The sequence below is a fragment of the Zosterops lateralis genome (assembly GCF_965231275.1).
Source record: "Zosterops lateralis genome assembly, chromosome: 13".
Lineage (NCBI taxonomy): Eukaryota > Metazoa > Chordata > Aves > Passeriformes > Zosteropidae > Zosterops > Zosterops lateralis.
Genome location: NC_139773.1, coordinates 13,199,273 through 13,226,627, shown reverse-complemented (window position 1 = coordinate 13,226,627; position 27,355 = coordinate 13,199,273). Strand labels below are relative to the sequence as shown.

General features: G+C 45.7%; 1 protein-coding gene across 2 annotated transcripts in view; it reads right to left on the bottom strand.

The window, feature by feature from the left end:
- NTRK3 (neurotrophic receptor tyrosine kinase 3) overlaps window positions 1–27,355 on the bottom strand; it is a 207,081-nt gene that overhangs the window by 117,651 nt on the left and 62,075 nt on the right. For both annotated transcript variants that reach the window (XM_083870824.1, XM_083870825.1), the window contains exons 6-11: window positions 25,816–25,958; window positions 25,092–25,233; window positions 22,667–22,963; window positions 19,157–19,180; window positions 18,282–18,352; window positions 16,438–16,540 (exon numbers count right to left, since the gene is read on the bottom strand). In XM_083870824.1, the coding sequence (XP_083726950.1) occupies window positions 16,438–16,540; window positions 18,282–18,352; window positions 19,157–19,180; window positions 22,667–22,963; window positions 25,092–25,233; window positions 25,816–25,958 (780 nt within the window). The remainder of the gene's footprint in view (window positions 1–16,437; window positions 16,541–18,281; window positions 18,353–19,156; window positions 19,181–22,666; window positions 22,964–25,091; window positions 25,234–25,815; window positions 25,959–27,355) is intronic.

Below are 27,355 nucleotides of genomic sequence, written 5' to 3'. Positions count from 1 at the left end.
AAGGTCTACCTGCTTTCCCTGAGCAATTGCCACCCTCACGCAGAAAGCTTCCACATCACCCAAGGCTGTCCCTCTCTCTAAACCATGAACTTGTCTCTTTTTCTTTTTTTATATAATGACTATTTGCACATATCCTCCAGAACAAAAACTGACCTCAAAAAATAAAGCTGAAAAGGCAAAAAATCACTGTTCTTCCCTAAAACAAAACTAAGTGACACAGTTTGGAGGGAATGGTGAGGTGGCCCTGACACATGCACATTTCCGGTTATCCTGACCCAGAGAAGCAGCTCCCCATAGATCATTTTGTACAGGGAAAATCCTGTTCTTTTCTCGCCTCTCCCACACTGCCTGTCTGTAAACAGCTGGACCCATTTCATTATAACTCACTTCTACTGTGACTGCTGATTATAGAAGATTGATTTTAATAATTTATAGCCTGCCCAGTGCCACAGCACTCTGGCCACCAACAGGTATCCAAAAAGGTTCTGATCTGGAAATCTCTCCATTCAAGCCTGAGCCTCAGATACCTCAGTAATCGATGCTTCTCGGTGTGGTACCCCAAGAGCTGAGAGAAAAAGAGATGCTGCTGCTCCTCTCCACACTAATAATGGCACAAATAGGACACATTAGCAAATAGCAGCTTCTTCCTTTGAAATCTCCTGCCCTTCTGGCTCCAACAGAGACTAAGGAGTGAAGATCTAATCCCTGAGGGGGGCTGCCACCGTGTATTGACTTTAAGGGCTAATGCTTTTTATTCTGGCTTTTCAGGTGGTAGTTTAAAGGACAAGGCATTAAGTCCTTCCCTACCATTTAAACCCACTGCAGGAGGACCCCAAAGCATCTCCTGAAACAAATCCCTGGGTGTCACAGAGAGACGTATGGGTAAAACAGAATGAACTGAAAGAATAAGCACCATGCACATACACACAAATATGTAAGCTTGGATATACATATGCTCAGATAAATGCACACCCTCTCAGATGATGCTATCAAATACATTACTCTCCCAAATCCCTGCAGAGCAGTAGACCATCTCCAAGGTCATATTAGCGTGGAAGTAATGTAATTCCATTACCCAGGCTCCTTTTCCCGCTTTGAGTTTTCTCTGTTGATGTTTGCTCTCTTAATTTTAAACACCAGTCGTATATCTTATGGCCCAGCCTGGGACCACTTTGCTCAAGTGGTAGTAAACACATGGCTTAATTCACTCATTCTCCAGGAAAAAAAAAAAAAAATCCCCATTAAAAACAAAAAGGAAGTTTTCCTGCACAAAAGACCCACATCCACCAGTGAGACGATTGTGCTGAAAGGTGCCGTAACTAAGTCGGGCTCAGGGAACAACCAGAGCACACAGGGTGGTATCAGAAAATCCACACATGCTGCTCTTGTCAGGAGAAAAACATCCAAGGGGCTGTGGCTCAGCTGCCAACAACGTGCTGTGGAGCCTCCCAGAGCAGGGATGCAGTTCAGAGCTTGCACTAAAGGGCACTGGCCAATTCCCTGGGTGAGGAAAATTCTCCAGTCAGAAAGCTGCACCAAGTTCCTGACAGCAGGGATAAACAAGGCAGGAGTGGGGAGCAGCCAGCAAGGCAAGCTCCAAAGAGAGAGAGGATGGAGGAGAGTGCAGGCAGGAGCTACCACAGCCACTCTGCCCCCTGGGCAGTAGTACTGTTCCACACAAACCCTCTGCCACCTTCTGCAGGGAGTTTGTCCTTCACAGCAGAGGTGTTTAGAGATTTGCACCTTTGGGGCCACAGCACACAAAACCTCTTGGAAACCTGGCTCCACTTCTCCAGTCCACACCCTGAATTCCCCCTTGCTGGACACCATCCTCCTCTATGCACCAAAGCCTTTCTTAACCTGTCTACAAATCTTCCTGAAGTTCAGGCCATTGCTCTCTGTCTATTCATCTTCTGAAAACATCTCTAATCTCTCATTTTTACCTTTTATTGCCTGCAGAAGGCTCTGATAATATAACCTCCTTCACACCTCATCTCTTCTAGCTGACACCATAACAAAGTTTAATAATAACAATCTCCAACAAAGAGAGTGGTAGAGGAGCACAGGAAGCACTTTTCACCAGAGACCTGCCAGGAACATTCATCTCCAAAGACACTTAGACTTCTTCCAAAATTCCCATGATCCACTTTGTGGCAAGTCTGTGCTGATTGAAGGCCATGTAGGAGGTCAAGGCCATGCAGGAGGTCAGCACTGACACCTGCCCTTCAAAGGAGATGCTCAGGACAGCATTCTAGGATGCTTTCACCCTCAGCATGCCCCACCTTTAGGTCTCCCAATCTTTTACCAAGTCTAATGGATGGTCCTGAGGCTCATTCTGCTACCAGAGGTGGGAGAGACACAGCTCCAAATGCTCCTGCATCCACCTAATGAGGAACCCACCCCTCCTGGGGGGCTGTGGAGGGAATCTGCAGAGATTTGTCTTGTTAAGCCTCAAAAGCTACTCCAACATCAAAGTGATGAACTGTCCAAGGCAGACTTTTTAGCAGAGGATAAATAAAAATCCAGCCATGGTATTTTAACAGTCTACAAGGCATCATTTCTACCTGGCTGACCCTTAGCCCCTTGCATGCTCCAGATGGCTCACTGGTCTGCTGGGCACAGCAGGGAGCCTGTCTCAGTCCCAGCCTTCTCATCAAGACCATGCAAACTTACCCACTGAGTTACTGTGAGTAAAGCCCTTCTTCTCCAAAGAAACACTTTATTAAGTACCATCCCCTGCTCCCATCATACACACCCCAGCACTGATTAGACATTAAACCCAGGATTGACGAAGGATGTTAGAGGAATCTCAATAGGATTTGTCTATTAATTCCCTTTGCTACTTTTTTAAACTCCTATGCTTAGAAAAATGCTGGCACATATGTACTTCTCAACAGGTGGCCAGTAATGAAATTATCTGCCAGCTGCTTTCTCAGTAAAGCTCAGCTAATCTGGTAAGAGGAGCACCCCCAACAAAAATAAAAAAGTACCACTGAGATGGCAGGTCTCAGAGCTGCTGTCACAGCTGATGGAGGCTGGAACAGGGGTGCATCCTTGGGTCCTCACTCCTCCAGAAGTGCAGGCACAGCATCTCCCCACCTCCCAGCCCACATTTCCCATGTCTGAGGCAGAAGGAAAGGCAGAGCCACAGCAAAAACCTTATCTGTGCATTTGTGGTACACCCCAGAAACAGGGATAAACAACCTCAGACAGATGACAACTTGTAGTTTCTTTATCCTCCAGGAGCCAATATTTACTAGAAACATTTCCCTCAGCCTACAGCTTCTAGGAAATTACAGTTTGATATCCTGAAGATTTTACTTGGTATTACAATGTGTTTGACCCCCTGCTCTCCAACAGCTGCAGCTTGGGGCATGAGCACAGAGCCTGCAGTGCTTCTGTTCACTCAAAACACATGCGGGGCTGTGCACTCCTATTTCCAGGCACTAAATGTACAAGTTTAAATTCAAATATTTAAACTGTGATAATTCAGAAAAGTACTGAGATGATTTTGTTGAGTCTGATCTGACTGTGATGGAGACATGAGGTTAAATAACTGTGGGCTTCCCTCTGGTCCCTCTGGCCTGTTTTAGCATAAGTTTGTGTATTTTATATTTGTTCTACCCCTTCTTAATGAAGACAGTCATATATACCTTCTCAATAATTTAACCTGACAGAACTGTGCTGGACTGTGTATCAACCAAACCTCTTTATCAAGACAACATCTTTCAGTAAAACTTTCAAGGACTGCAGCTTGCACAGTGGAGCCATATCCGTGGGTATCACATCTCCCATAGCTACTGTCTTACTAGACCAATAAAAGAAATTAAAATTCAACCACCAACCTTCCATCTCCCACACCACTAACCAAAATGGGAAACACTTCCTGCTCCCTCCTCTCCCCAGCCTCCTCCTGCCTTCCCTATTCACACCCCAAAAAAAGCCAGAAGAGCTGCTTTCCCTCCTCCTCCTCCACTGATCAAGACATGCCAGCATGCTTAGGACATCATTAGCGCAAATTGCAGCCAAGATTATTTATCCTTACACAGCCTGCCCAATGGAAATGGGAGCTCCAGCCACTCCTGGGCTCTTAAGCTCCACATAGATAAATAATCACTTACCACCAGCTATTAACAGCTTCATAAAGCCCCTCCCCATCTCTATCTCCCCCCTCTGTGCCTGTGCTCCATGGGAGAAGAGAGAGGAGTTTCCTCCTTCTCTACTTGCTTTGGTAAGGGTGACGTGAGAATTTCTGCAATAAGAGCCTGGACTGCTGCATTGCCTCTCCCTCCTCCTTCCACACACTCATTTCTTCACTTCTCCCTGCCTGGAACTTCCCAACATCTTTGTATGTCATAGTGCACTGCAGATACTGATGTTGCAAGGGCCATAAAAGTCCCAGAATTCACGTGCCATAGAAGAGAGTTCAGAGGTCCTGAAGCACACAGGGCCTTGTGTGTGCATGCTGACTTCTGATAGTGAAATACCTGGAAATGGCTCCTGGGAAAAACACTCAGGTGCTGAGTTCAAAACTTAAGGTTCTCCACTCAGGATAGAGGATGTTAGAGGATCTTGAATTTGCACAAAAGCCTGGTGGTTTTGAAAACCACAAATTTTGTTTTTGTTAAAATAAAAAAAATAAAATTAAAAAAAAAAAAAAAATCTAAAAATAAAGCCTGATCCAGGGATAAAGCATACATTTTTGCCACTGGTTGGAAATCAGGATTCATCCTCAAGGCACAGTTTCAGACAGCATGTTGCCTCCCTGCCTGCATCCAGGAAGGTTTCCAAAGGCAAGGTATCAAAGCAGAGCAGCACAGCAACCAGGAATTTGAACTGATGTACACTTTGCAAAAAGAGAGCTTGCACAGCTTTCTGCAAGCTGTCTAATAGCAGGTAAATAAATGCCAGGTTTTGCCTCAATGAAATAACAAAATAAGGTATTAAAAAAAGAGAGGCACCTGGCAGACATTCAAAGGCCCAGTAGCACATCCTAGTAAAATACTCAATCAACAAAATTTAATAGCACCTCTCCTCTTTTAGCAGAAAAGCAGAACTTCATTCCTTTCTGGCAGATTAATGCAAATCCTGCCCATAAGGCTGGTCCCAAAACCCTCATCTGAAACTGGCAAACCTCTGGCAGGAGCAAACCCAAGTGAGAGGCCCTTTGCTGAAGCATCCCAGAACCCAACACAAATTCCAGCTTCTCCATTGGGATGCATTTAAGAGGAAGTGACTTTTTTTGGTTCAACCTGATCACAGCGAGTTCAGCAGAATTTAAATCAATGCCTTTACCTATACATATCAAAAGGCAGGAAAGTGCCTTGCTCTACCCTTACAACTTCAGCTTTAATGTGCCAGAGTGGAACAGTGTGCTCTGCTGATGAGGGGTTTTGGCACATGCTGACATCCCATTAACTCCAATATCACATTAACAGACAGAAGCAGCCAAGAAGCATTACTTGAAATCTTTAAGCAGAGAGAATAAGCCCAAATCGCTCCTAAATATACCAGCAGCATAATGGATTTAGATAGAAAAGAATCATAGTGAAGACAATATGTTTTGTTATTAAGAACTAAATAACAATATTTTAAAAAGGAAGAAATAGCTAAATCCAGCTGCCCTGCAGCAGAAGGGTGGAATGGGATTTCTGCAGACATTCAGAAGTAAAAGGCTGTATCTAATTTCAATTTCTATCACAGTTCCTTAGATCAAGGGAGATCGAGAACAAACAGGATATAGAAGAATTAATACTCCTTAAATATAATTAAAGCATAAACCAAAATAAAATAATAAAAAACAGAGAGAAAGAAAATAAAATAATGGTTAAACAACTAAGAAAATTATTACCGGAAAATTCAGGAATATTTCCTCTCTTTGTACCACACATAGGGACAGACCTGAGCAGGATACTCAGAAAAACACTCAGCAGCCCAAAAGGCATGAAGTCTCATTATCAAATGCTGCAACCAATTTAATTCCAGGCTGAGAAACTTGTCAAGAAGGCAGAAGCTCTTTAAATCTGTAAAGACTTTTCCCTTTATATACACATATATGCATAAAACTTGTATTTGTTATCCTGGCTGGTGTGGAGAATAAATTAATAAAACTAACTTTAAATTTATAGTGAAAAATCAAAGGAAAAAAATTATTTAAGAAGCTAAATTATAGTGGAATCAAGAGGATGAAGCAGTTGGTCTATAAAAACAAATCATGCTGAACTACCTTCAATGCCTTATTTTCCTCTGATTGAATTACAAAATTAGTCAATGAAGACTGTAATATATTTGATAATGTCTCAGAGAAAAACTTTCTTGGAAAATTAATTCAAACTGGCTTGCATATGAGCACTTTCATACTAATATAAGAGTAAATTTGATTTACAGTGCTCTTCCCTGCTAGTGCCAGTCTGAGTGGCATCACTGTGGCAGAGCTTTAAGCCAGTCTACATGGCAATATGTGTCTATTTAAGGGATCAGGTGGGACCATCATAACTTGTAAAGCCACCAGTGATGTGAGGCTCAATGACTGAGCAGACAGTGTGCCCTGCCCTGCTGTTCCAGAGTCCCTCATCAGCTCCTCAAGCCTGCTGCAGCATCCCACTGCTGTGTGCACAGGGAATTTACCCAAAACCAAATGAAAAATTGGTAGAGAAATTAAAAAATCGATGAGAATAAATATTGATCCTAGACCATTGTTACCTCAAAATTATAGGTGGGGTGTTTTTTTATATCATTACTACATTCACTTTGGATAAAGACATGCTTTGCTTTTTGCATGACTGTGCACCTGCTGATAGGGGAAAACTTGGCTCTGTTTTGCTCTTTCCAAAGCAGTGGCCGAGGGGAAGCATGGGAGCCCCTAGATCAGACTCAGGGCATCCCTGGATGCCAGGAGAGGGTGCCAACAGGCTCCTGAGCAAGAGATGAGGAGCTGTGGGCAGCATCTCCTGCATTGCTGTGCAGCCTAGGAGAAGGAGAGGCAGAAATCAGCCCATCAGGATGAGGATCTCCAGGTCTGGTTCCCATCTCTCCTCTGCATGGTGAGAAAAGTGTCTCAGCCCCAGGGCAGCAGAGTCTTTACCTGCCTCCCCAAAATGCCAGCTCCACTTAGGGTAATGATTATTAAGCCCTGTCAGCAGATATTAAACCAACGGACACAGCTCCACAGGCGAGCACTTCGGAAGCCGCCATGACGACCCCGCTCACAGGTTTTCATTATCCACCTGGAAAATTGGGGATGTCACAAGAGTTTTTGGAGCACCAGCATGGAATCGCCTTGTCAGCAACAAAAAGGCCAGTTCTCTCCCCTATCCTGCTCCCAGCAGCTTTCTCAGCACTGCAGGAGAGGAGGAAGACAGGGATGAGCCCCTCCGGCACTGCCCACCCTGGAGCTGCTGTGGCAGTGACATCTCAGCCCCTGCCGTGTGAATGGCACTGTGAAGAAAAAACAGAGTGAAGGAAAACAATGTTCTTTCTCTCACACTAATTCACAGCCTCTTGCCTGACTCTTGACTCCCTCAGGCTGGGAAGAGCTGGCAGTTTGCTGTGGAGGATGAAGCATGAGCTGGCGTGGGGAGGAGATGGAGGTTCTTGCAGGTTGTTCACATGGAATGAGAAGTAAGCCAAAGAATTTTTAATCCAAAGTCCAAGCAGACATACCCTTTTCTTTGCTGTAACTGTATGATTTTTCACCCTCTGCAGTTTTTGAAGCTGTGGACTGCCATAGTTTGAGTGACATTGAAGGCAGATGTGGCATAACCACCTGCCAGAGACTGTGCTTCTAAATGGGCATCTGATACAACATTGCTTTCTCACATTTTTGGTAGGGAAAACCTCTTGCTGGTCACAAAGTCATGTCTTTCAGCAAGATCCAAGGGCAGCCAGCAGAGCCACAAAACCTCCCTAACACCAAGGTGCACGAGATGCTGGGCTGCAGTGTGAGGGTCCTTGTGAAACAGTCCCTTCCACAAGAGGCTGGTAACTCCTGCAGGTGCAGGGCCAAAGCAACAAAGTAAAGCTTTTCTGGAGCTATCAGGTTCCAGCAGATACAGGAAGCAAAGGGCTGTGAGACACAGAAGATGCCCAGCTCAAAGCCCTTCATCTGCCACATGCCTGAGAGCAGAGGGGAGATCCTGCAACACAGGCCAAGTGTGGAGCAGAGCACATTGACAGCTGATGACCAGGCTGGGATGGGTTTTTGTGGGTGTACTGGGCATCATTCTCAGCATGGTGTCCCTCAATCACCCTGACAGCACCCATGTCTCATACACAGAGTCCAAAGAAAGACCTGTGGCCATTTTGAGTGACATCCTGAGTCTCTTTCCTGAACCAGACAACAGGTTCAGGGTAACAGACTGTCCCTCCATTCTACTACATTATCCAAGGCCATGGCATAAATTGAAGACCACTGTCCCAAAAAGAAGCTGGATCATAACCCTTGCTCCTCAGACACAAAATATGAGAGTCCAAATGTGATTTATTTCTCCTGTGCACAAAATACTATCCAGCTGTTTTTGTGTACAGGAATTATCTTCTGGTCCATTGATTTTTAATAGCATGGTTGTAGATTGAAATTAAATGCCTGAGCATCCCACTTCCATCAACAGATGCTAAATACTGGTGGTGCTGATGGAGGTTTTTGGAACTGTCCTGGACATAGGCAGGCTCTCTATTGCAGCACAAGAAATAGAACTTGGAGATGGAACAAGCCCATTAGATCATCAGATGCTCCAGTGCTCTCTACAATTTGCTTCCCCAGTGCTTTTGCCAGTCAAAGCTTGAACAGCCCAGGTGACAGCTCTTATCCATTCCCTTTGGAGTTTATTCCACTGCCTCTGAATTTCTAGGCACTCCTTCAAGCACATTCATCCCAGGTTCAAAACCAAGCAGCATTTTTCTCTTTCTACTCTCCACTTCACAGCTGCCAGAGGTTTCCCTTGCCAATCCTGCATTTACATTGCAGTCACCTGTCCTTTGACAAAGTGCAAAGCTCTCCTGCTCCAGGGTTTAAGGACAGAGTGACAGATCTTTGCATCCCTGGCTAAATACCACATAAATGAACAACAATCCTACAGCAAGTCATGAGGAGGAAGAGGTGATAAACTGAACAGGAATATCCTCCCAGAGGACCATTTATCAGCATTAGCAGTAGCAAAATCTTTTTCAAAGAATTACTGGACAAATGCAGTACAAACAAACCACAACTAAAATATTAATTAAAGTCCTCTGGGTCTTCCAACACTGCCCTGCACCTTATTAAAGCCTCATCAAAGCTGGCATTCAGTTGTCTGGTCGTTGGCTGCCTGTAGAGAGGCACACAAGAGTGCACAGGACACAAGGTTTGTGGAGATAGTGGGTCTTCATCAGACTAAGTCATATTGGTTAAACAAAATAGCTTATCCTGCTGTTGTATGTACTCCCTGTCCTGGAGATCAACAGAATTGTTCTGGCTCTGTGGTGTCATTGCAGCATCGTTAAATTAAGCAAAGTCATGAGGGGACAGACAGACACCATCAGAACAAGCAGCAAACAGAGGCTGGAGCTGTGGAGGCAAGGAAAGGCCAGGCAGGAGCATCAGTGCTGTGGAGAGGAGCCCTGTGAGGATCAGCACCTTCTGCAGGGTGGCTGCTGAGGTGACTGAGCCTGGGCAACCTCACAGCTGTGGCCAAGATGGGTGCAAGCTGTTGGGTGAGGACTTGGGCAATTCCATTTCTCCTGGATGGCAAGTGGGTGAAGGACATCCTCCCAACCCTGGTTGCTTCCCAAGGGAACCAGCCTTGGCTCATTCTCATCCTCCCATTCCTACAGGTTTACACAAAGGCAGAAGCCAGCACAGTGCTACAAGGAGCAGCATCTCCAATTGTTAATGCTTTACAGGTGGAAAAGCTGATGCTCTGAGGCTGGAAAAGGGACACTTCAATTTTTAAAAAATGCATTAAAAAATAAATAAGCTCCAATCTCTTTCCAGCACCTCAGCTGATGCAGAATCACAGGTTAGATGAGGGCCACTCATGCACCTTTTAACACCACAACAAGTGTTTGTGGAAGTCCATGAGGAGACCCTGCTGCTGCTGAGCTGCCCTGGGCAAACACCAGCTCTGCCATGGGGCTCCCTCAGGGCCAGTGGTGCCCCCAGGGTCGAGCACCCAGCCAGGGACTGGAGCAAACACAGACACCCCAAGTGAGGGAGGTCATGCACAGGGAGGAAGAGCCTGCAGGAATGTGGTGTGAAGCAGCCTTGGGGCTTCTCGGGTCACCTGGACACCACTGATCTGTTGAGGTTTTGGAGGTTTTTTCCCTGCTTTCAGCAATGGCCTGAAAAAGACACCTGGGTTTTGTAAAAGCAACCAAAATAAATAATGGCTGGTCAGTGCACTTTACATTTCCTTTATAAATAACCTATTAATACATCTGGGAGTGGGAAAATGTTTTATTTCTAGATCTAAATAAACCCTGACCTTTTGCTAACAGTTTCTCCTGCAGGGTCATTCAATGCACCTGTCCAGCCAAGGGTGGACCCCTGCTCCTTCAGACAGCACCATGGAAGTGTGTGACCTTCCAAGCCTTCTCCAGACCAACACCACCTGGGACTGAGGGACAAGGGGTGTGAGCATTAACTGCTGGACTCAGAGTGGGTCTGCCTTTGCAAAGAAGAGAAGCAGAAGCCTGTCACAGTCACAGCAGCTCAGGGGACAGGTGGGACCTCTCACAGGTTTGCCAAGGAACCCAGGGCTTGTAGCTGTCCCTTGCTGCCATCACACCAGTTACTGACTGCATGGCACAGCAAAAGGTGAGACACTTGCCACAGAACCATTAAAGCTGGAAAAGATCTCCAAGATCATTATGTTCAACACTTTTATACAACACTTTAGTTCTACCACTATACATGTCCCTAAGAGCCACATCTACATTTTTTTCAATGCTTCCAGGAACAGTGATTTAACCCCTTCCTTGAGCAGCCAGTTCCAATGGACAGCCACCTTGTCAGTGAAGAAATTTTTCCTAATATCCAATCTAAACCTCCCATGGTGCAACTTGAGGCCTTGTCCTCTTGACCTGTTGCTTTTTCCCTGGGAGAAGGGACAAACACTGACCCCCACCTGCCTACAACTTACTTTCAGGTAGTCATAGAAAGCAATATTCAGCGGCTCAAAGAGCTTTATGCTTTATCACCTTGAAGGCATTAAATAAATAAACATAAAAATAGCACAGCTTGCAGTTCAGCAGAGTATAAACAGGTATTTATAGAAGGAAGCCCCAGTGAAACCACATGCCCTTTCAATCCACTTCCCAGGCAAATAAACCCCAGCAATATTGAAGAGTAGAAGTCTATCAAGGGTATTTGCAAGCAAACTGAAGGATACCAGCAAGGAGAACCCCTGAATTCCACCAGCCCCATGCAGCCACTCTGCTCAGATGCTTTGGGGGGCTCTGCACGTCTCGCACCCAGCTCAAAGAACACAGCAGCAATGGGTTCCCATTTCCAGTCCATTGCTCTGGAGAGCCATACATCCCCAAATCCCTGTAATTAGCCGTGGCTGCTGATGTGTGGCTGCTTCTCTCCTGTAGCTGTGCCAGACTGATAGTGCTTTGCTCTTTCTTCCTGCTCCCACTACATGGCAGACTCCCAGGAGGAAGGAATGAAATGACCCTGATCACTGATTTCTCCTGAGCAGCTAACCCTTGACGTGAAGGCTCTCCAAGCTACAGAGGGTTTGTCCATGACTATACAACAAATAATCATGGGGGAAATAAATAAAATCAGTGTATGAATTATAGCCATGCTTGGCCAAGGCAACATGGGACAGAATTAAGCCTCATCTGAAAGGCAGGTCATGGCTCTGATATATATATATATATATATATATATATTTTTTTTTTTTTTTTTTTCCCCACCACATCCCCTTTGAAGCTGTAGCAATAATTACATAATGAAACAGAAAAAAAATAAATAAATAAAAATAAGAAAACTAAAAAAAGAAATTAAAACCCCAAATCAACAAAAGCAAAAAGCCAGGCAACCAAGATATCTTTGCAGTAGCTGCTCCTCCTGAATTAGAACTCTGGAATTGTTCTGCAATCAACTCAGCGGACAGTAACCATCTGTTTATGGAAAAAAATGTTAATGGCCCCCAATCATAATCAAATAGGCAACTGCTTTAAGTACCTTTTAACTAACACTAAATTACAATGGAACAGCTCTGCAAGTATTTCTGACATCCACATGCACATCAGCAGTGCCAGCATTTTGATCAAGGCTATTAGAGCAAATATCAAATAAACTGATAGCAATGGGATTCCTCGAACATTACAGAAAGCGTGGGCAGCGTTTGTTTACTGTTCACTCTGTCCTCCCCCACCTTCTTGCTGTTTCTGCTTATTCAGAAAGAAAACACATATATGCATGTGCACACCACCCACCACAGCAGACCCCATGAAAGCCTGATCCCTGAGTTTCTCTGTCCAAGGCTGAGCTTCCATATGAATTCTCCAATGCCCAGAAAGGCTTGATGCATTTTTATCAGCAGGACATCACCTGAGTTGTCATTCTCTTAAGTTCCCTTATTTCCATGATCTCTGTAAAGGCCTCTAAGTCCTTTTCTCTCTCCTCTGGGTGGAACTGGCCAGCACATCCAGAAGCTGCAGCAGAGAAAGGGGAAATCTAGGCAGGCAGAGCTATGCACACATAGTTGTGTAGGTGCAGAGAGGCAGCACTATCACATGCCTTATTTCTTTAGGAAATCAGATCTAAAACCAATAGACTCTTTGCCAGCTGTAACCAAGTCTGAACCATTAGCTGGCACTTCCACTAGAGGAAGAAAACCTTGTTTGGACCATGGAAAGAGTTTATAATCTCAGGGCCTGGAAAACAATTAATCTCAGCAAATCTACGAGTGCTCTTGTCTCTAGATTTTCTCTAGCACTTTTCTCTGCATATCTCAGCTAACTGCATTTGGTTTTTATTGAAGTTGTGCAGCACCAGGAGTACATCACAGCTATGCATGAGCACACGTCCTTCATCCCAAGGCACTTGCAAATGGAACAGAAAACAAGTTAAAGGGAAATATATTTCAGTCCATCAACCTAAGTATTTACAGTCTCCATCACTGTGCCATCCAAATATTTTGTATGCCCCAGATCTTTTCTGTGCCATTATTATTCTTTCATGAAATTTAATTTTTCTTAGTCCTGGGACTTGCATGTGGCTTTTTTATTATACTACAAAATTTCATTTCCTGTCCTCTGCTGAGATTAAACTTGGATTGGAAGACACAGTTTACAAGGGTTGCAGTGACAAGCCTGACCCCAGGAGGTTAGGTGTAAAGCCCTCCACCTTGGGTGGGCAGTCAGAACGTGGGACACTGGCCCCGGAGTTGGAGCAAGTAGTGACAGAGCAGGATATTGGGCTCCTTATTCCCGTGTGGTCTATCCCATCCAAAAAAACTACCCCCTTGGGACACAGAGTAAATCGAAGGACTCCGAATTTCAATTTCTTGCTTGGTAAGACCCTTTTCTTTTTCCCACACTAATACAAGGCTTAAAAAATATCCCAGCCTCTCCTCTGGATACAACACCCTTCAGCAAGTAACTGCATTCCTGCAACTTCAACGAGTCTCACTTTTAACATCCCCTTTTCCCAGCGGTTTTCCCTCCACTGCCTCTCTGTCGCTCACGCAACACCGCTTTTCACAAAAAAAAGGAGCTTTGTTTGCCATTTCCCTGCCGCCTCCACCACCCCAGCTCCAGCGATCTCCAAACTCCCTGGCTGCCTCAGCCACCCCCATTCCCTCCCAGCCACAGCAGCCAAAGCCAACAGGCGGCCAAAAGGGGATCCGACCTCTGCCGGGCCGTGTTAATGAATGCCCTCTCCGGAGGGGAAGGCGAGAGGGATGGCCGGGAGCCAGGCTGGGCCGGCTCAGCCGAGGAGCTCAGCGCATCAGAGCTGCTCTCAAAGGAGCTTTTGTTGGTGGCAGCGCTCCGGCCCAGTGGAGGCACGCTTGGCTCCAAGGGTTTTCCCACCGCTTCACTGCTCCTGGATCGGTCACCAGGACTGTGCTGCTGCACTGCTCCAAGGGTGTGCTACCAGCCACAGGAAAACAAAGGTGGACAGATCATCCCCTCGCAGAACTCTCCCAGCACATGTCCCTCAAGTCACAATGAGTTTCTTTCCAAAGGCAGCTGGGATGTTGGACGCTTGGCAGCCTGGTGGGCAATGCAGCAGGCTGGCCCAGGGAGCCTTCCAAACTCAACGTGACATCCAACTCTGTCAGTCCACGTTCACCTCTCTCTAGGAAATAAACCATCTGCTCAATGCTAGGAGAAGCAGAAGGAAAAAGATGTACTCAGAAAGACTCATGAGGTGCTTTAGGTAACATGTCCAACACGAGCACACAATGTTCTGCATCTGACAAAATCAACAGGAAAAACCTGCTCCTGCAGGCCTGCCAAGCTGGGATTTCAACAACAAGTGGCAACGTATCAGCTGGCAACAAACAGCTCCTGAATCAGGGATGCACTTGCCCAAAAAGACTCAGGGTTTGTATTTTTTTTATTCCTTAGTAAATGATAATACACTGGGTGCCATAAAAGATGTCTCCTGCCCAAGAGTTAACTGAGCAGAGCAGAGTTTGTGCAATATGAGTAGGCTGTGGTGGTGCCTATGACAATTGTGACTTAATAATCTCCATGGTTTTGAAGGTGTATTTGTCTTCTGTCAACTCCATTTCTCCAAGCAAAGCAAATAAAAATTGTAGAAACTTTGCAGGGTTGGGGTTTCATATCAGAATTGGAAGAAACACAAAATGATGAGGAGGCGAGCAGACTTTTCTAGCTAAACAATTTTCCTCTGTTAAACTTCACACACAAGGGCCCATCATGGCACCCATCTGGTTTCTGGGAATGCAGAATATCCACTGACATACTTATCCAAACACCTCTAAACACTTACACACATCTGTTCATCAAGACTTGTTACTCACATTAGGCTCACTTCACTCCTCTTTGATTCTTCCACTAGAGTCAGATGTTACTTTTCCTTTTCATATTTGTATCTCAAAGCACCATCAGTGGCACATGCCCAAGCACTTCCAAAGTGTTCAGACAAATCCCTCCAGAAAGCACATAACATCATCCCAGTTTTCCAGATGGGGAAATTAGAGCAGAGACAGAGGTTAAGACAGCTAATTGCCTATGGCCACTAAGTGAGTCATTAGAAGAGCTGGGAATTGATCCCAGGAACCCTGTCTTCCATTCCTCTACTCCACCCACCAGTCAGTACGCTCCACCAGATGGTTCTTATCATTGGACATATGGACTAAATATTCCTAAGTTGGTGTAGAAGATTCACTATTTAATTAAATGTCCTGTCTTCTATCTCCATAGGATGCATAGGAGAAACTCCAGCCAGAATCCCATCTGGACCCACTCAGGAAATGTCTACGTGAAGAAAACAAAGCCCTAGGCAAGTGCAGGGAACGTTCCCAAACTTATCAACCTGCCCTGCAGCACAGACCACAGCAAGGCCAGGAAACAGGCAGCGACTCGGGAGCCTTGGGAGAAGCTCATGTTTGCCAAAGCCTGGCTTCAAACAGTGCATGCATGAGCCACCAGTGAGGCTGGGAACTGCTTTGTCATGTGAAGGCTCTTCCTTCAGCCTTCACTGGGCACCACCAACGCTGCCCAGCTGGAGATACCAGCAGAGTCACAAAAAGCAGATGGCACAGCATCATCTACTTCTGGCATTGGCTCTGTCACATCACAGAGCTGGTGTCAGTAGGACAGAGACCAGTTCTGCCAGGCAAACATCAAACGCCTTCTCACTTCCCAGTCACTATCAGTGACACTTGAAATAAATTTCTGAAGTCATTATTCATGACACAGTGGAGGAAACCTTTCATCAGAGAGTCATCAGAAAGAGACCTTCCACACCACTGCCTTCCCAGCATGGACATAAAGTGGCAGCAGCATCTCAGTCCCCACTCTCAGAAAGGCAGAGTGGCTGCACCCGCCTTCCCAGCAGAACTCAAACCAACTTCACATCCTTCTGTCCCCCCTGCACACCCTGTGCTCTGCAGCCAGTGCAGGGGAAGCCTGTGCACCACCAAGTCCACAAGACAGATTTCACCCAAGATTGTGCTCTCCTGAACACAATGCAGAGTTGGAGGGAGCAGGCTCAAAGCTCTCCTGGACAACCTGCTGATGCAGTTATGTGCCCATGAGGAACACACATCCACATTTCTGCCCACAGAGACTCACACAGGTGAGAACCACCAGCCCACTTGTCTCCTTTACTCTCTCAACAAACAGAAGAGGACTGCATTCCCTTGAGAAGGCTTTGCCTTGTAGGAATAAAGCCACAACACCTTTCCAGCTGTGCTACAAGAGCCGGGCAATCCTGGCAGGTGCCTCCTGCTAGGGCAAAGTGACTGCACCTACCTTTCATCCCAAACTTGGACCGCCGGCCATACTTGTTGATCATAATAAAGAGGACGACCAAGAGGACACAAGCAAAAGCTGCCAGCCCAACCGCTATGGAAACCTGGAAGAAAAAAGCCTTAGAGTCAACACAGAGGATTTTAGGAACCTAAATCAGAAATACAGCACCTCCTTGCCCGGGTAACCTTTCTATAGGCTCACGCCATCTGTTGCAGCCCTGTGGATATCAGCTATGGTGCAAAACACAAGATAAAGCAGCAGGCCCTGGCACAGCTTGGAGGCATTATAGGATTTTTGCTGGGCTGGGAGGTCTGGGATCTTCCCATCAGTGATGCTGTTCTGGCACCAGTTTTCTCCAGCCTCTCACTCCATATATCTGCAGGGAAAAAAGACCTCAGCTCCAATGGCTGGGCTCTCCCTTCTCTGCATCACATCTCAAGCCTCCATTTCTGACATCACCTCTTTGCCATGGCATTACAACACTAAAGCTATTCAAATCTCAGCTGGGAGCACAATTCTGCCTCCATCCAAACATCCCTCAGGACAGAGTGAGGGAAAATAACACAACACAAAGAGGAAACAGAAGAAATTAAGTAGAACTAAGGAGTTTTTCCCCCATAAAACATCTGAGTTTTTCAAAAGCCTCTAACGGTTCCCTATGTATTGTAATTTTACTAGTAAATATTTATACTGCAACAATGTCCAAGTCCTTCACTAGGGCTGTGGTTCCACTGTGGCAATGTACAAGCAGGGAAAGAAAACCTCCTTGCCCTAAAGGGTTTACAATCCCAGGCTTATTTTAATATTTATGAATATTTATTCCTTCAAGTCTTTGCTCAAAATACTTTTATTGCCTTGATGTAAACAACAATTTCTCTGGCATGTGTCCAATTGTTCTGTACTAGGTCTTGTGATGCATTTAAACTTTGCTTCCTTTTACAAAACTGCATTCTACTATAATAGAAAATACATCATTTAACCCAGAAAAAGTAATTTAATTTTGCAATCTTTTCCCTGCTCTTGGTACATTTGTTATGATATATTTAAATTTTTATTTTACTGCACTACATTTTCATCCCCAGCTTGTTTTCTGTGCTTTATATTTAATAATCAGTGCACATTATTACTCCAGCCTCACTGTTCAAATCTTCCAGTTCAGTTAAAGTAACTTTTCTGTTAGACGAGAATTGAAACCAGGGTGGACTGAGTTTTGCTTGTTCTGTTGACACCTCAAGGATTTCAGTGTCTTAAAACTTTCATAGAATTAGGGCAATTGTGTAACATGCTAATTTTTTTTCTTCTAACACTTATGCACCTTTTTTTCCCCCTTTTTTCTACCAGGATTCTGCAGAAGAAAGATAATGCTGAGATCTGATAAGCCCTAGACTTACTTTCCTTTTTCATTTTAGGTATGTCCTGCACAGCAGGAGAGAGGGCAAACAGACATTGACAGAATTGAACTGAACTAAACCCAGGTCCCTCACCAGGCTAAGCTTAAGAGATCAATAACAGTCCAAAACACACAATTGCCTGTTTGTTTGTTCTCTGGGTGATACTTTTTTAGAGTGAGAATTCCTGACTCTGCCAGCAGAGACTTCACAGGATGCCTTGATTTCAAAGAGTTCCCTGGTTCCACACTGCAGTCCCAAGAGGATCAGATGGTTTGTGTCAGTATTTTACCTGCCTGACACAAGCCACAAAATGCTTCTGATTGCTGTCTTGAGTTATAAAGGAAGAGATTTTCCTTGCAAACATCTCAGAACAGCAGAGAAATACAAATACCAAGTCATCAATAACAAGGGATGAATGCAAAGCAGTTCTGTAGAGAAGAGACCAGGACTCACCCCAAAAGTGTCCTCCTCTGGTTTGTGGGTCACAGTGATCGGTGGGGTGGGACTCACTTCATAATCACCAACTGAAACCAAAACACCAAAGACACAAAATTCAGTGTGGCTCCCGTGGGACTCCCAAGGCACATTCCAACAGCAGTGCCTGGCCTAATGAGATTCAGTTCACCCCTAAAAGAAGCTGCAGCTTTCTGTTTCAGAAGGCAAAAATCAGCCATCAGAGAGTTCCCTATGCACATCAGCAGAGAAAAAACAGACCAGCACTATGCTGATGTTGTTCCAGCCTCACAGATGAGAAACATTTGGGTGCCCTGGTGTCCTGGAATAGGTTCCCACCACCCTTGAGCCCTCTTCCTAGTTTTCAGGAATCTACTGAGCTAAGTGGGGTTAAAACACAACTGACTCCAGCTAAACTTGATCTGAAGAAACACTAAATTGAATGCTTTTTGTGGTGTGTAGAATATGATGTGTTTTGGGGGGTGGAGGGAAGAATTTGTTGACGAAACATGACAGAATTGAGTCCTGCTTCTCATCCTAGCCCACACCAGAGAGATGTTGTTGTTGTTGGGGACAGCCCAGCCTGCCTGAAATTAAGATCCCTTTTGCTACACCACAACCAATCATCATTTCCCTTGTAGGACCTTCTTTGGGAAACCACTAGAGGCTGGTGAACATCTCCTGGTCTCATGAGATTACTGAGCTGGTCACAAGCTCCTAAACAATCTTGTTCATGCACAGGGAAGACAGGGCTTCGTGCAATCTCCACCAACCTGCTTCTGGCTTCCTCATTTTTGTTATGTAAATCACAGAGGGGAAGGGGGAACCACAGAAACAAACCAGACACAGTATTCAAAAGGCAAGGAGACACTTACTTGAGACAAAGTTGTCCGTACTCTCTGTGGAAAGGACAAAGAGAGAAGCAACACCATTAGCAGCACAGCAAAGGGAGAGGGGTCTCCTTCCCCACCCACCTCAGACACACTCCACCACCCCAAAGAGCCCAGGAAACCAACTCTTCATAATTTTTCCTCTTGGGCAACTGTTCCTTGAAATTGCAGTGCATGTGCCAGCAGGACATGCTGGAGGTCAGCTTGGAGAACCTTGGGCTGAAAGAGGAGGGGAGGGATACTGCTGTGAGGCCAAAATGGAGAACAAGTAGCACTTTTGAGTGATTGGTAAACAACCCTGCTTTCAGCAGGTGAGCAAAGCTCAACAGACACACAGGGCTCTGTTGTGTGTCTGTTGGAGGATGGAGGTGGAGGGGACAGAAACAGGTTTTTCCTTGCATGGCAGTGTGCACCCACAGAAAAAAAATCCTTCAAGGATGAGGACAAGCTCCCACAGAGGAGAACCCAACTTGGGGCTGGGAGTTAGAGGAGACCTCCTCTGTTGTGCTTTTCATGAGCCACTCAGAGCAGCTGATATCATCTGAGCTGGGCACGGAGGCTGTGGCTGTCCAAGAGCTGCCCCTTGCCTGAGACAAGCTCAGCAGGGCCTGCTGTCAGCCTGCTGACTGCTCCAGTCTATTCAGCAAAGCTCCTCCAGCTCCGGAGGTGGCCGAGGCCCCAGATAGTGAGGTCTAAAGCCCTCGGTGACACTCAGTTTACACAGAGTGAGGATCACGTCAGCTTCCAATTCACTCGCCCGTGTAAGAAACTGAGCCCAATATTCACTGGAGTTTACACAGCTTTGCTGGCAGAGGGCTCCTGGAAGGATGCTGAAATGCTCACACAGGAACATGGGTGAGGTTTGGAAAGGGAGTGTAAAACAAACCCCAGGTGACAAACACGGCTTTCCAAACCGGGGGAAAAAACCTGAACAAATATTTTTGTTTTAAGTCAAGCAGATGAGTAATCTTCCTTGGCTTTTTCTAGCAAGAGGGGGGAGAAAAACAGAAAAAAAAAAAAAGTATTTTATTTGGAGTCTTTTTTCTCTATTAAATCAGAGTCTAGTCATAAAATTCTTGCTGCTTCTACATTTTCCCCTTTCCATTTTTCTCTGCTGGACTAAGCAAATTCAACAGAAATGCACATAAAGGGGTTTTTTTCCATTAAACCCTCTTTTTCCAAGCATAAAAAAATTCCAAAAAATTTCAGCTAACTTGAGTTCTGTGAGAAGTTCCCAGAGAACTGAACACTCATCACAGCTACATTAACCCTTGTGGATTAAATAAGGACTTTGTAGCCTGTGGCAGACGTGCCAATGACAACATGCAATGAGATTTTTACAGGAAATGACACAAATCTGTCCTGGGAGCCACTGCCCTGCAGCATCAGAGAGAAGGCAGATATGGCATGGAGCTCACATGTCCCAGATCCCAGCTTCTAACAGCACCTTGCTCCTCTCAGCCTGAAAAGCAGAGTGTGGCCTTTTACCAATGAGAGAGTTTTGACCAGGGAGTTCTAAAATACATAGTCATAGGTCCTTTTCTATGCTGACAGAAAGTCTTCCAGGCACTGTGCTTTCGTTAATTAATTAAGAATAATAATCTCACCCTGGGCAGTGACAGCAAAGCCCTTGCATGTGTGAATTGCTGTGATCAACAAGGGGCCGGAATGAGCCACGCTGGGGAACCTTCAATGTGTGGCATTTTCTGAAGGAATCTACCTTCAAATGGGAAATTATAAACGTCAGCTGCAGTGAATGTATATGTCAGCTGTGGTAGTGGACGAAGCAACAAGCTTCAAGGAAAGTAAATTACATCCTGCATTGGGCTGACAGAGTCTGCCAGGGTGAGGAATGGCTTGGGACTGTGGATCAGAAGAAATAAAGGAAATGGGTCAGCTTCTGCTGAGAGATGGTTCAGGGTCAGTAAGCACCCCACACCAACAGCACATGAGGTGTGGGTGGAGCTGCATTCACAGGGGCAATATTTTACATATTTATTTATATTTATATTTATTCACAGAACCTCATTCTCCTAGAGCCTCTAACACAAGATGCTCTTCAAACATCAGTGTGCTTTTCCACATCACAGTGTGGCTCAGATCCTTTTCCAAAATCAGCTCTCCAGCACAGCATGTTTGCCTCCCTTTCCTGCAGGTCCAGCACCTACTTAGGAGCTGCCCCCATTTCACAGATGGGGAAATTGAGTCACAAAGGTGGGACCTGACAGAGCTGACACTGCAAACCTGTGCACCTCTCCTCACCCACCTACATTTGATAAGCTCTTCTGCCCTGACAGAAGGAAACATAAATAGGTCAGATAGTCAAACAGGGCAGCATCCTTGAAGTCAGAATACAAATTTTCCACTCCCATCCATATCAGCTCATTTGTTCAATTGTCAGATCTTCAAGGCAGAGATTTGGGTTTGCATTTATGATATTTGACCTGCGGGAAAACTCTGTGTACATATATGGTGTGATATAAATAATAAATGAGAGTACCGTTGGTATTTTGCTATATTTAGCAAACGCCCTATTTTGCTGGATTTTCTTGGGCTGCAGGGGCCAATTTAGAGCTGCCACTTTCTCATGGCATCATTCCTGAAGGCAGCACAGATCTTAACTCCATGATGGCCAGCATGGTGTTGCAGTGTCAGGGAAGAGACCAAGATGCTCTTATGCAGCAGACAGGCCACCACAAAAGTCTCTACAGCTCTTCCCAGAGATGGATCTTCATGTCCTCAAATGCTTTTTTTTTTTTTTTTTTTTTTTTTTTGCACTTAAGCTGTGAATCACCAGGGAGTACAACAGGGAAATCCAAGCAATCAGTTAAGAAATCCCAGCAAACTGATGCAAAGTGACTAATTGAGCTGTCGCATCTTTTGTAGCCCTGTCATCCTGGAATTGCACATATTGCATTCTGAAAGAAAACAATCCTGACGCCGCTGCATCCAGCTTTAATCATTCCACAAATGCAAGCCAGAAGTAAAAATATATATTAAAAAAAAAACAAAAACCAAAAAAAAAAACCCACAAAGGGGCAAGCTGCATCACTTCAAAGGCTTTTCCTTTCTATAGATTATGACTACTGCACAGCAGAACATTTTCTCTCTAAAAAATTCAGCAACCTCTTTGAGGCAGCCAAAAGGAGATCCAAAGGAATTGGCCAAAACTTACATCCTATACCCACTGAAATTCCTAAAGATCTTTAATATAAAAAAAATAAATAAATATGCTGCAGAATAGGCTATAAAATAAAATTATCTAAAGCAGTTAGAGTCTCTCCCAACATTAAAGAGTTCATGTGACACCGAAGTACACTTGTGTAGGAAAGTTATGCTGCTCAAAAGAAGAGGCTGCCACCTCTTCCAACCTGATGTTCAGACAAAGCCAGCTTGGGTTGTCAAGGCCTTTTTGAGGTGCAAGGGTTACTGGCAGGGCCACAGTGAGACCTTCGGATTGCAAGGAGCCCTGATGAGATAAACTGAACATCCTACCTGGAAAAGGCTTTTCAAGGAAGTGTCCTTTGATAGTTTGGTTGGCTGAGCCCAGCTGGTTGGTAGCCACAATCGTGTAGTTGCCATTGTTGTAGTGAGTGGGTTTGTTGAAGAGCAGGCAACCCTCAGACACTTCCCCTTGTTGGTAGAACTCCATGCGGATGATCTCTGTCTCCCGGAGCACCTGGCCATTGTGCAGCCAGTGGAGGGTGGGAGCTGGGTTCCCATGCACTGCAAATGCAATGCAGTGGTCCATGTGTAGCACCGGCTCCTCCAGGGTGAGGATGCGAGGGGGATCTAACAGAGAGAAACATGGCAGGCTCACAGCAACCTCCACCCAACGTCACCACTCTGTGCACCATGGAAAATAAGAGCATTGAAAACCTCCAAAGTCACTTGTTCCTCCTACTCTTCCCTAGGTGTCTGTAAAGAAGCAGCGCTGTCACCAGAACCATTCCACCCTCCCTCAAAGGAGAGGCTGAGACATGGCCAGGCCTCTTGGCCTTCAAGCAGGGAATTAAAGACAGGGATGGAAATTTCACCAGCCCAGACACAATTAAGCTTGGACTGTCCTGTCCACACAATTACTGCTGCTCTCCTTCTCCCAAGGGATCCCAGGGAGACTGCCTGTCCCCATTAAGGAGGACATGGTGACGTAGCACTGTTCTATTACACATGTGCAAGGTGCCTATGAGAGCTCTCCAGTCACACTGGGCAATTCTGGATTGCATAGCTGTGGAAGCAAACATCCCTCAGAGACTGTCTGTCCTTGGGGGCTTTGACTGCCTGAATATCCCAAAAGAGTTCTCACTCGCCGAACAGCCTCCAGGGGTGTTTTAATTAAAGGGAGTAGAGTGGGAGAGGGATAAGAAAAGCAGGAACTCCACCTGCAATTTATTGCAATGCACTGTCTTCCCCTTGGGACACACCAAGAATTCAAATGTTGCTCTGTTATAGCTTCTAAAACCCATTTACAACGCCTACATGTAAGGTCCCAAACCCCAAGGCTGGCAAGGTCTGAACTAGAAGAACAAGTTTTGTGCAAAGATACATGACACAAAGATGTATGTCTTCCCTAAGACTCTCCTTTTCCATCCAGCTGCTAAGACAATCCATTGGGCATCCACGAGGAGGAAAACCAACATACCAACTTGGACCCATGTTTGTGAAAAAAGACAGTGAATTTTTCAGTCAGTGAAGGTGACAGAGGAGAAGAAGGTGCAGAGCTGGTTGGAGTTCAGCAAAATTCTCCCACCAGTGCCTATCAACCCTGAGCCACAGAGTCGTGTCCCAGCCACCCTCTTGTTCACAAGCCCAGATCTGCATGTGGCTGGTTCATGTCTTCCTGGCAAGGGGATTCAAAACAGGCAGCCACCTACACACACAAACCCAGATCTTTTCAGTGTGAAATCACAGCCCCAGTGATGGCTCTGTGAAACAAGAGCAAGGGTAGCAGAATCTGTCAGCAGCTTAGAGGATTTCACGGGTGAAAATAGGCATGGGCATAGTGCTGTTTAAGGTGTGGAGGAACAGATGCTAAAACACTGTACAAAAAACACCTGTCTGCTGACCAGTCACCTCTGAGCTGGGCTGAACTTTAATTACCTCCATCCTTCAATCCATCAATAGCACTTATTGGAAGGAAGATGAAAGCAGTAAAGCATCACACAGCATGCATGGGTTTACCAAGAGTAGCCAGATTCCCACAAGGGTCTCTGCTCTACATGGCCAGGTTGGGGGTGGGGACAGATTTTCAAACTTCAGAGTAAGGGCAAATATTACAGACACAGCAAAATATAGCAAATCTCAGCTGCTTGAGACCACAAAGCTGTGTAAACTTCCTTTTAAGGTCAGAGGTTTGTTATATTAGAAAGCACAAAGAAAGTTGAGCTACTTGCAGATAAAAGTGAACTGTTCAAATTTGACACAGGCACATTTATATGAAATTTGCAGTTTAACTTTGTAGGCTCTGACCTGAGAGGAAGCACTAACATCCCTGAAATTAGTGGCAAGTTTCAAACTGTCTTTAGTAAGGATGCCATTGAACCTCTCACAGAGCATCAGGACAAGAAACTTTCCATTTGTTCAGAGATTTTTAGTCCCTTTACAGCTTTTCTTTAGTCTATTGAATTTTCCAAGACACAGGCAGGAAATGCCCACCACCATCATTGTGGCACTGCCATTCCATCTCTGCTCTTGTGCTCATTCCTGGATTAATGGAAGCATCAGGAAAACAAAATTACTGACATTTGAGAGAGAGAGAGAGCTCTGTGAGGATCCACCTGCATCTCACTGTGCTCATCTCCTCCTAATCTTCTCCCACAAAACCAGTATGACACAGGTAGCAAGTGGCCATGCATTCAAACAGCTCCCAGGGCAGCCCCTCTGGGCTCTGTATAGACAAGGTCTCTCCACTGGTACTTACAGTAGACAGTGAGCAGTACACTGGCATTGCTCATCCCCACCACGTTCTCAGCAATGCAGGTAAGCAGGAATCCATTGTCCTCGCTGGTGACGTTCACCAAGGTCAAATTGATGGCATGAACATTGGTCCAGTTGAGGTTGGTCTAAAAATCCCAAAGAGAAATACAGACAGAAGTCGATATCTGGTGGCTCCTTTCCTCCCCTCTACCACCCCCAGAAAAGGAGGATCACAGTTTCCATGTTAGGAGGTCTCTAAAATCCAAAGACAGCTGGGATGTGGGTGAAGGGAGGTATTTCCTCACCTGATCCAACACACCACATCTTGCAAGGAGAAATACTGAGATGGGGAGAGCCATGACATTTTAGCACTGGTAAGCATGGCCAATCTCTAGAAAATCTTACTTAGCTATAGCAAATAGATAGTTTCACTGGAGTTCCATCAGAGGACACATGAGTTAATTCAACAAAGGGAGCCCTGAGGTCTGAAGCTCTTTCATCTTCACTTTCCAGCCATACAGAAGAAAGGCTTTTCTCCCTTCTGGGAGTCCTCATCTTCTCATGTGGATAGAGCATGACTTCAGCTTTCCTTTGGATACGACAATTTCTCTTTTCTCATACCATCTACCCAACCCTCTGCCCTGCATGCGTGGACCTGGGAAACCGTGGCAGCTGCTTTGCTCTTACCACATGGGGCAGAGGCAGCACTGAGGTGCTGCAACCCCTACCTGGTGGGTGTTGATGGAGTGGAGTTCAGCCACTGTCCAGTCCACGTCCGGCAGCGGCGACCCTGAGCCATTGCAGGTGATGACGGCGTTCTCCCCTTCCCGCACCGTCAGGTTCACGTGGCTCACACTGATCTCTGGGAGGTCTAGAGGAGCCAAAAAAACCCACTCAGGTGTGGGGCAGTATTTCCTACAGCCAGCCACAGGAACTGTGTGGACCCAGATCCTGCCAAGCTGTTTTCCAAATCAGCCTCCAGCACCCTGAGATGAGTAGCATGAGGCAACAGCATGGCCTTGCTCTACCAAGAAAAGGAGGGGTGTTGGAGACAGGAAAATGTAGACACTGGAGACGTGCCAGCTGAGCAGACCCTCTCATCAGCTTTGAATCAAAAAGTTGCTGTCCAGTTCTGGCCAGTCTTCCTCCCACACAACCCCCATACCCATGTCTCTACTCCCACAGAAGCTGCTCACGAGGGCAGTCACCTGGGCTGAGAAAACTGTGTACTGGGAGAGGATCCAAGGCATCCCCATCTCCAGGGACAAGGCACAGAGTGCTCAGAATTCCAGGTGAAGAAAGTGTCCCTCTAAATTATAACAATCAAGAATAGATGACCAAGGATGTGTCCTCACATTAACTGCAGCTCTCCTAATAGAAGGTGCCCTTGTTCTTCCCCAGTGGTAGCAGAGGGATTCACTGATTTATGGTGGCTCTGATTTACACCAGTTCCCTACTCAGTGCCACAGGCACCAAATATCCTTGCACTGTGAAACAAGACAGTGGTGGTTGCAAGAAAGCCAAATAGTCTTCTTGAACAGGGGAGGTTTTCAGAGAAAAATTGAGTAAGCAGGGCTGGAGAAACTGGTCAGTGGTCCCATCCCATCATAGGGGAGCAGCATCCATCATACCAAGGCAAAGCCATGGATGGGGACACACAGCTTTTCATGGCCATCAAAGAGTGACACCAGGAGGGAAGGAGCATTGTACCAATTGGGGTATGCCAGAAGGAAGAAAGCAGCTGTCAAGACTTGGCAAAGAATGGCAGGAATAGTGGAGAGGGAGATGGGAAGGACATGTATGGTCTTCTTCAGGCTGAGCTGGTATCAAACATGGCCACACCAAGCCATGCCTGCCCTCAGCACCAAAGGACAGGGATAAATGTGGTGTCCTTACAACCTCCCTGGAGTCTTAATGCTTGAACAGAAAGACTCCTCTGGAGAAAAGCAGACCATTGTGGCTCCCTGCCCTTCCAGGACCAGCATGGTCAGTGGAGGTGTTTACCCAGCACACCAGCACATTTTTGTTCTCAAATCAGCACCCTGCTGTCCTCTGCAATCTAATGCCACCACTGATGGAGCCATCTCTCCTCCTGTCCCTGATCCCTAAGGATTTCTTTGTTGCTGTTTAATCCTTGCATTTTATTCATCCCATGTGGGGCGGAAATTGCAGCACTCTCAAATTTAGTTCATCCATATGAAGGCACACTTTGGCCAATTTCCAGAGCTTAAAGGGACAGGGTGAGCTTGGAAAAAAAAAATAACTAAC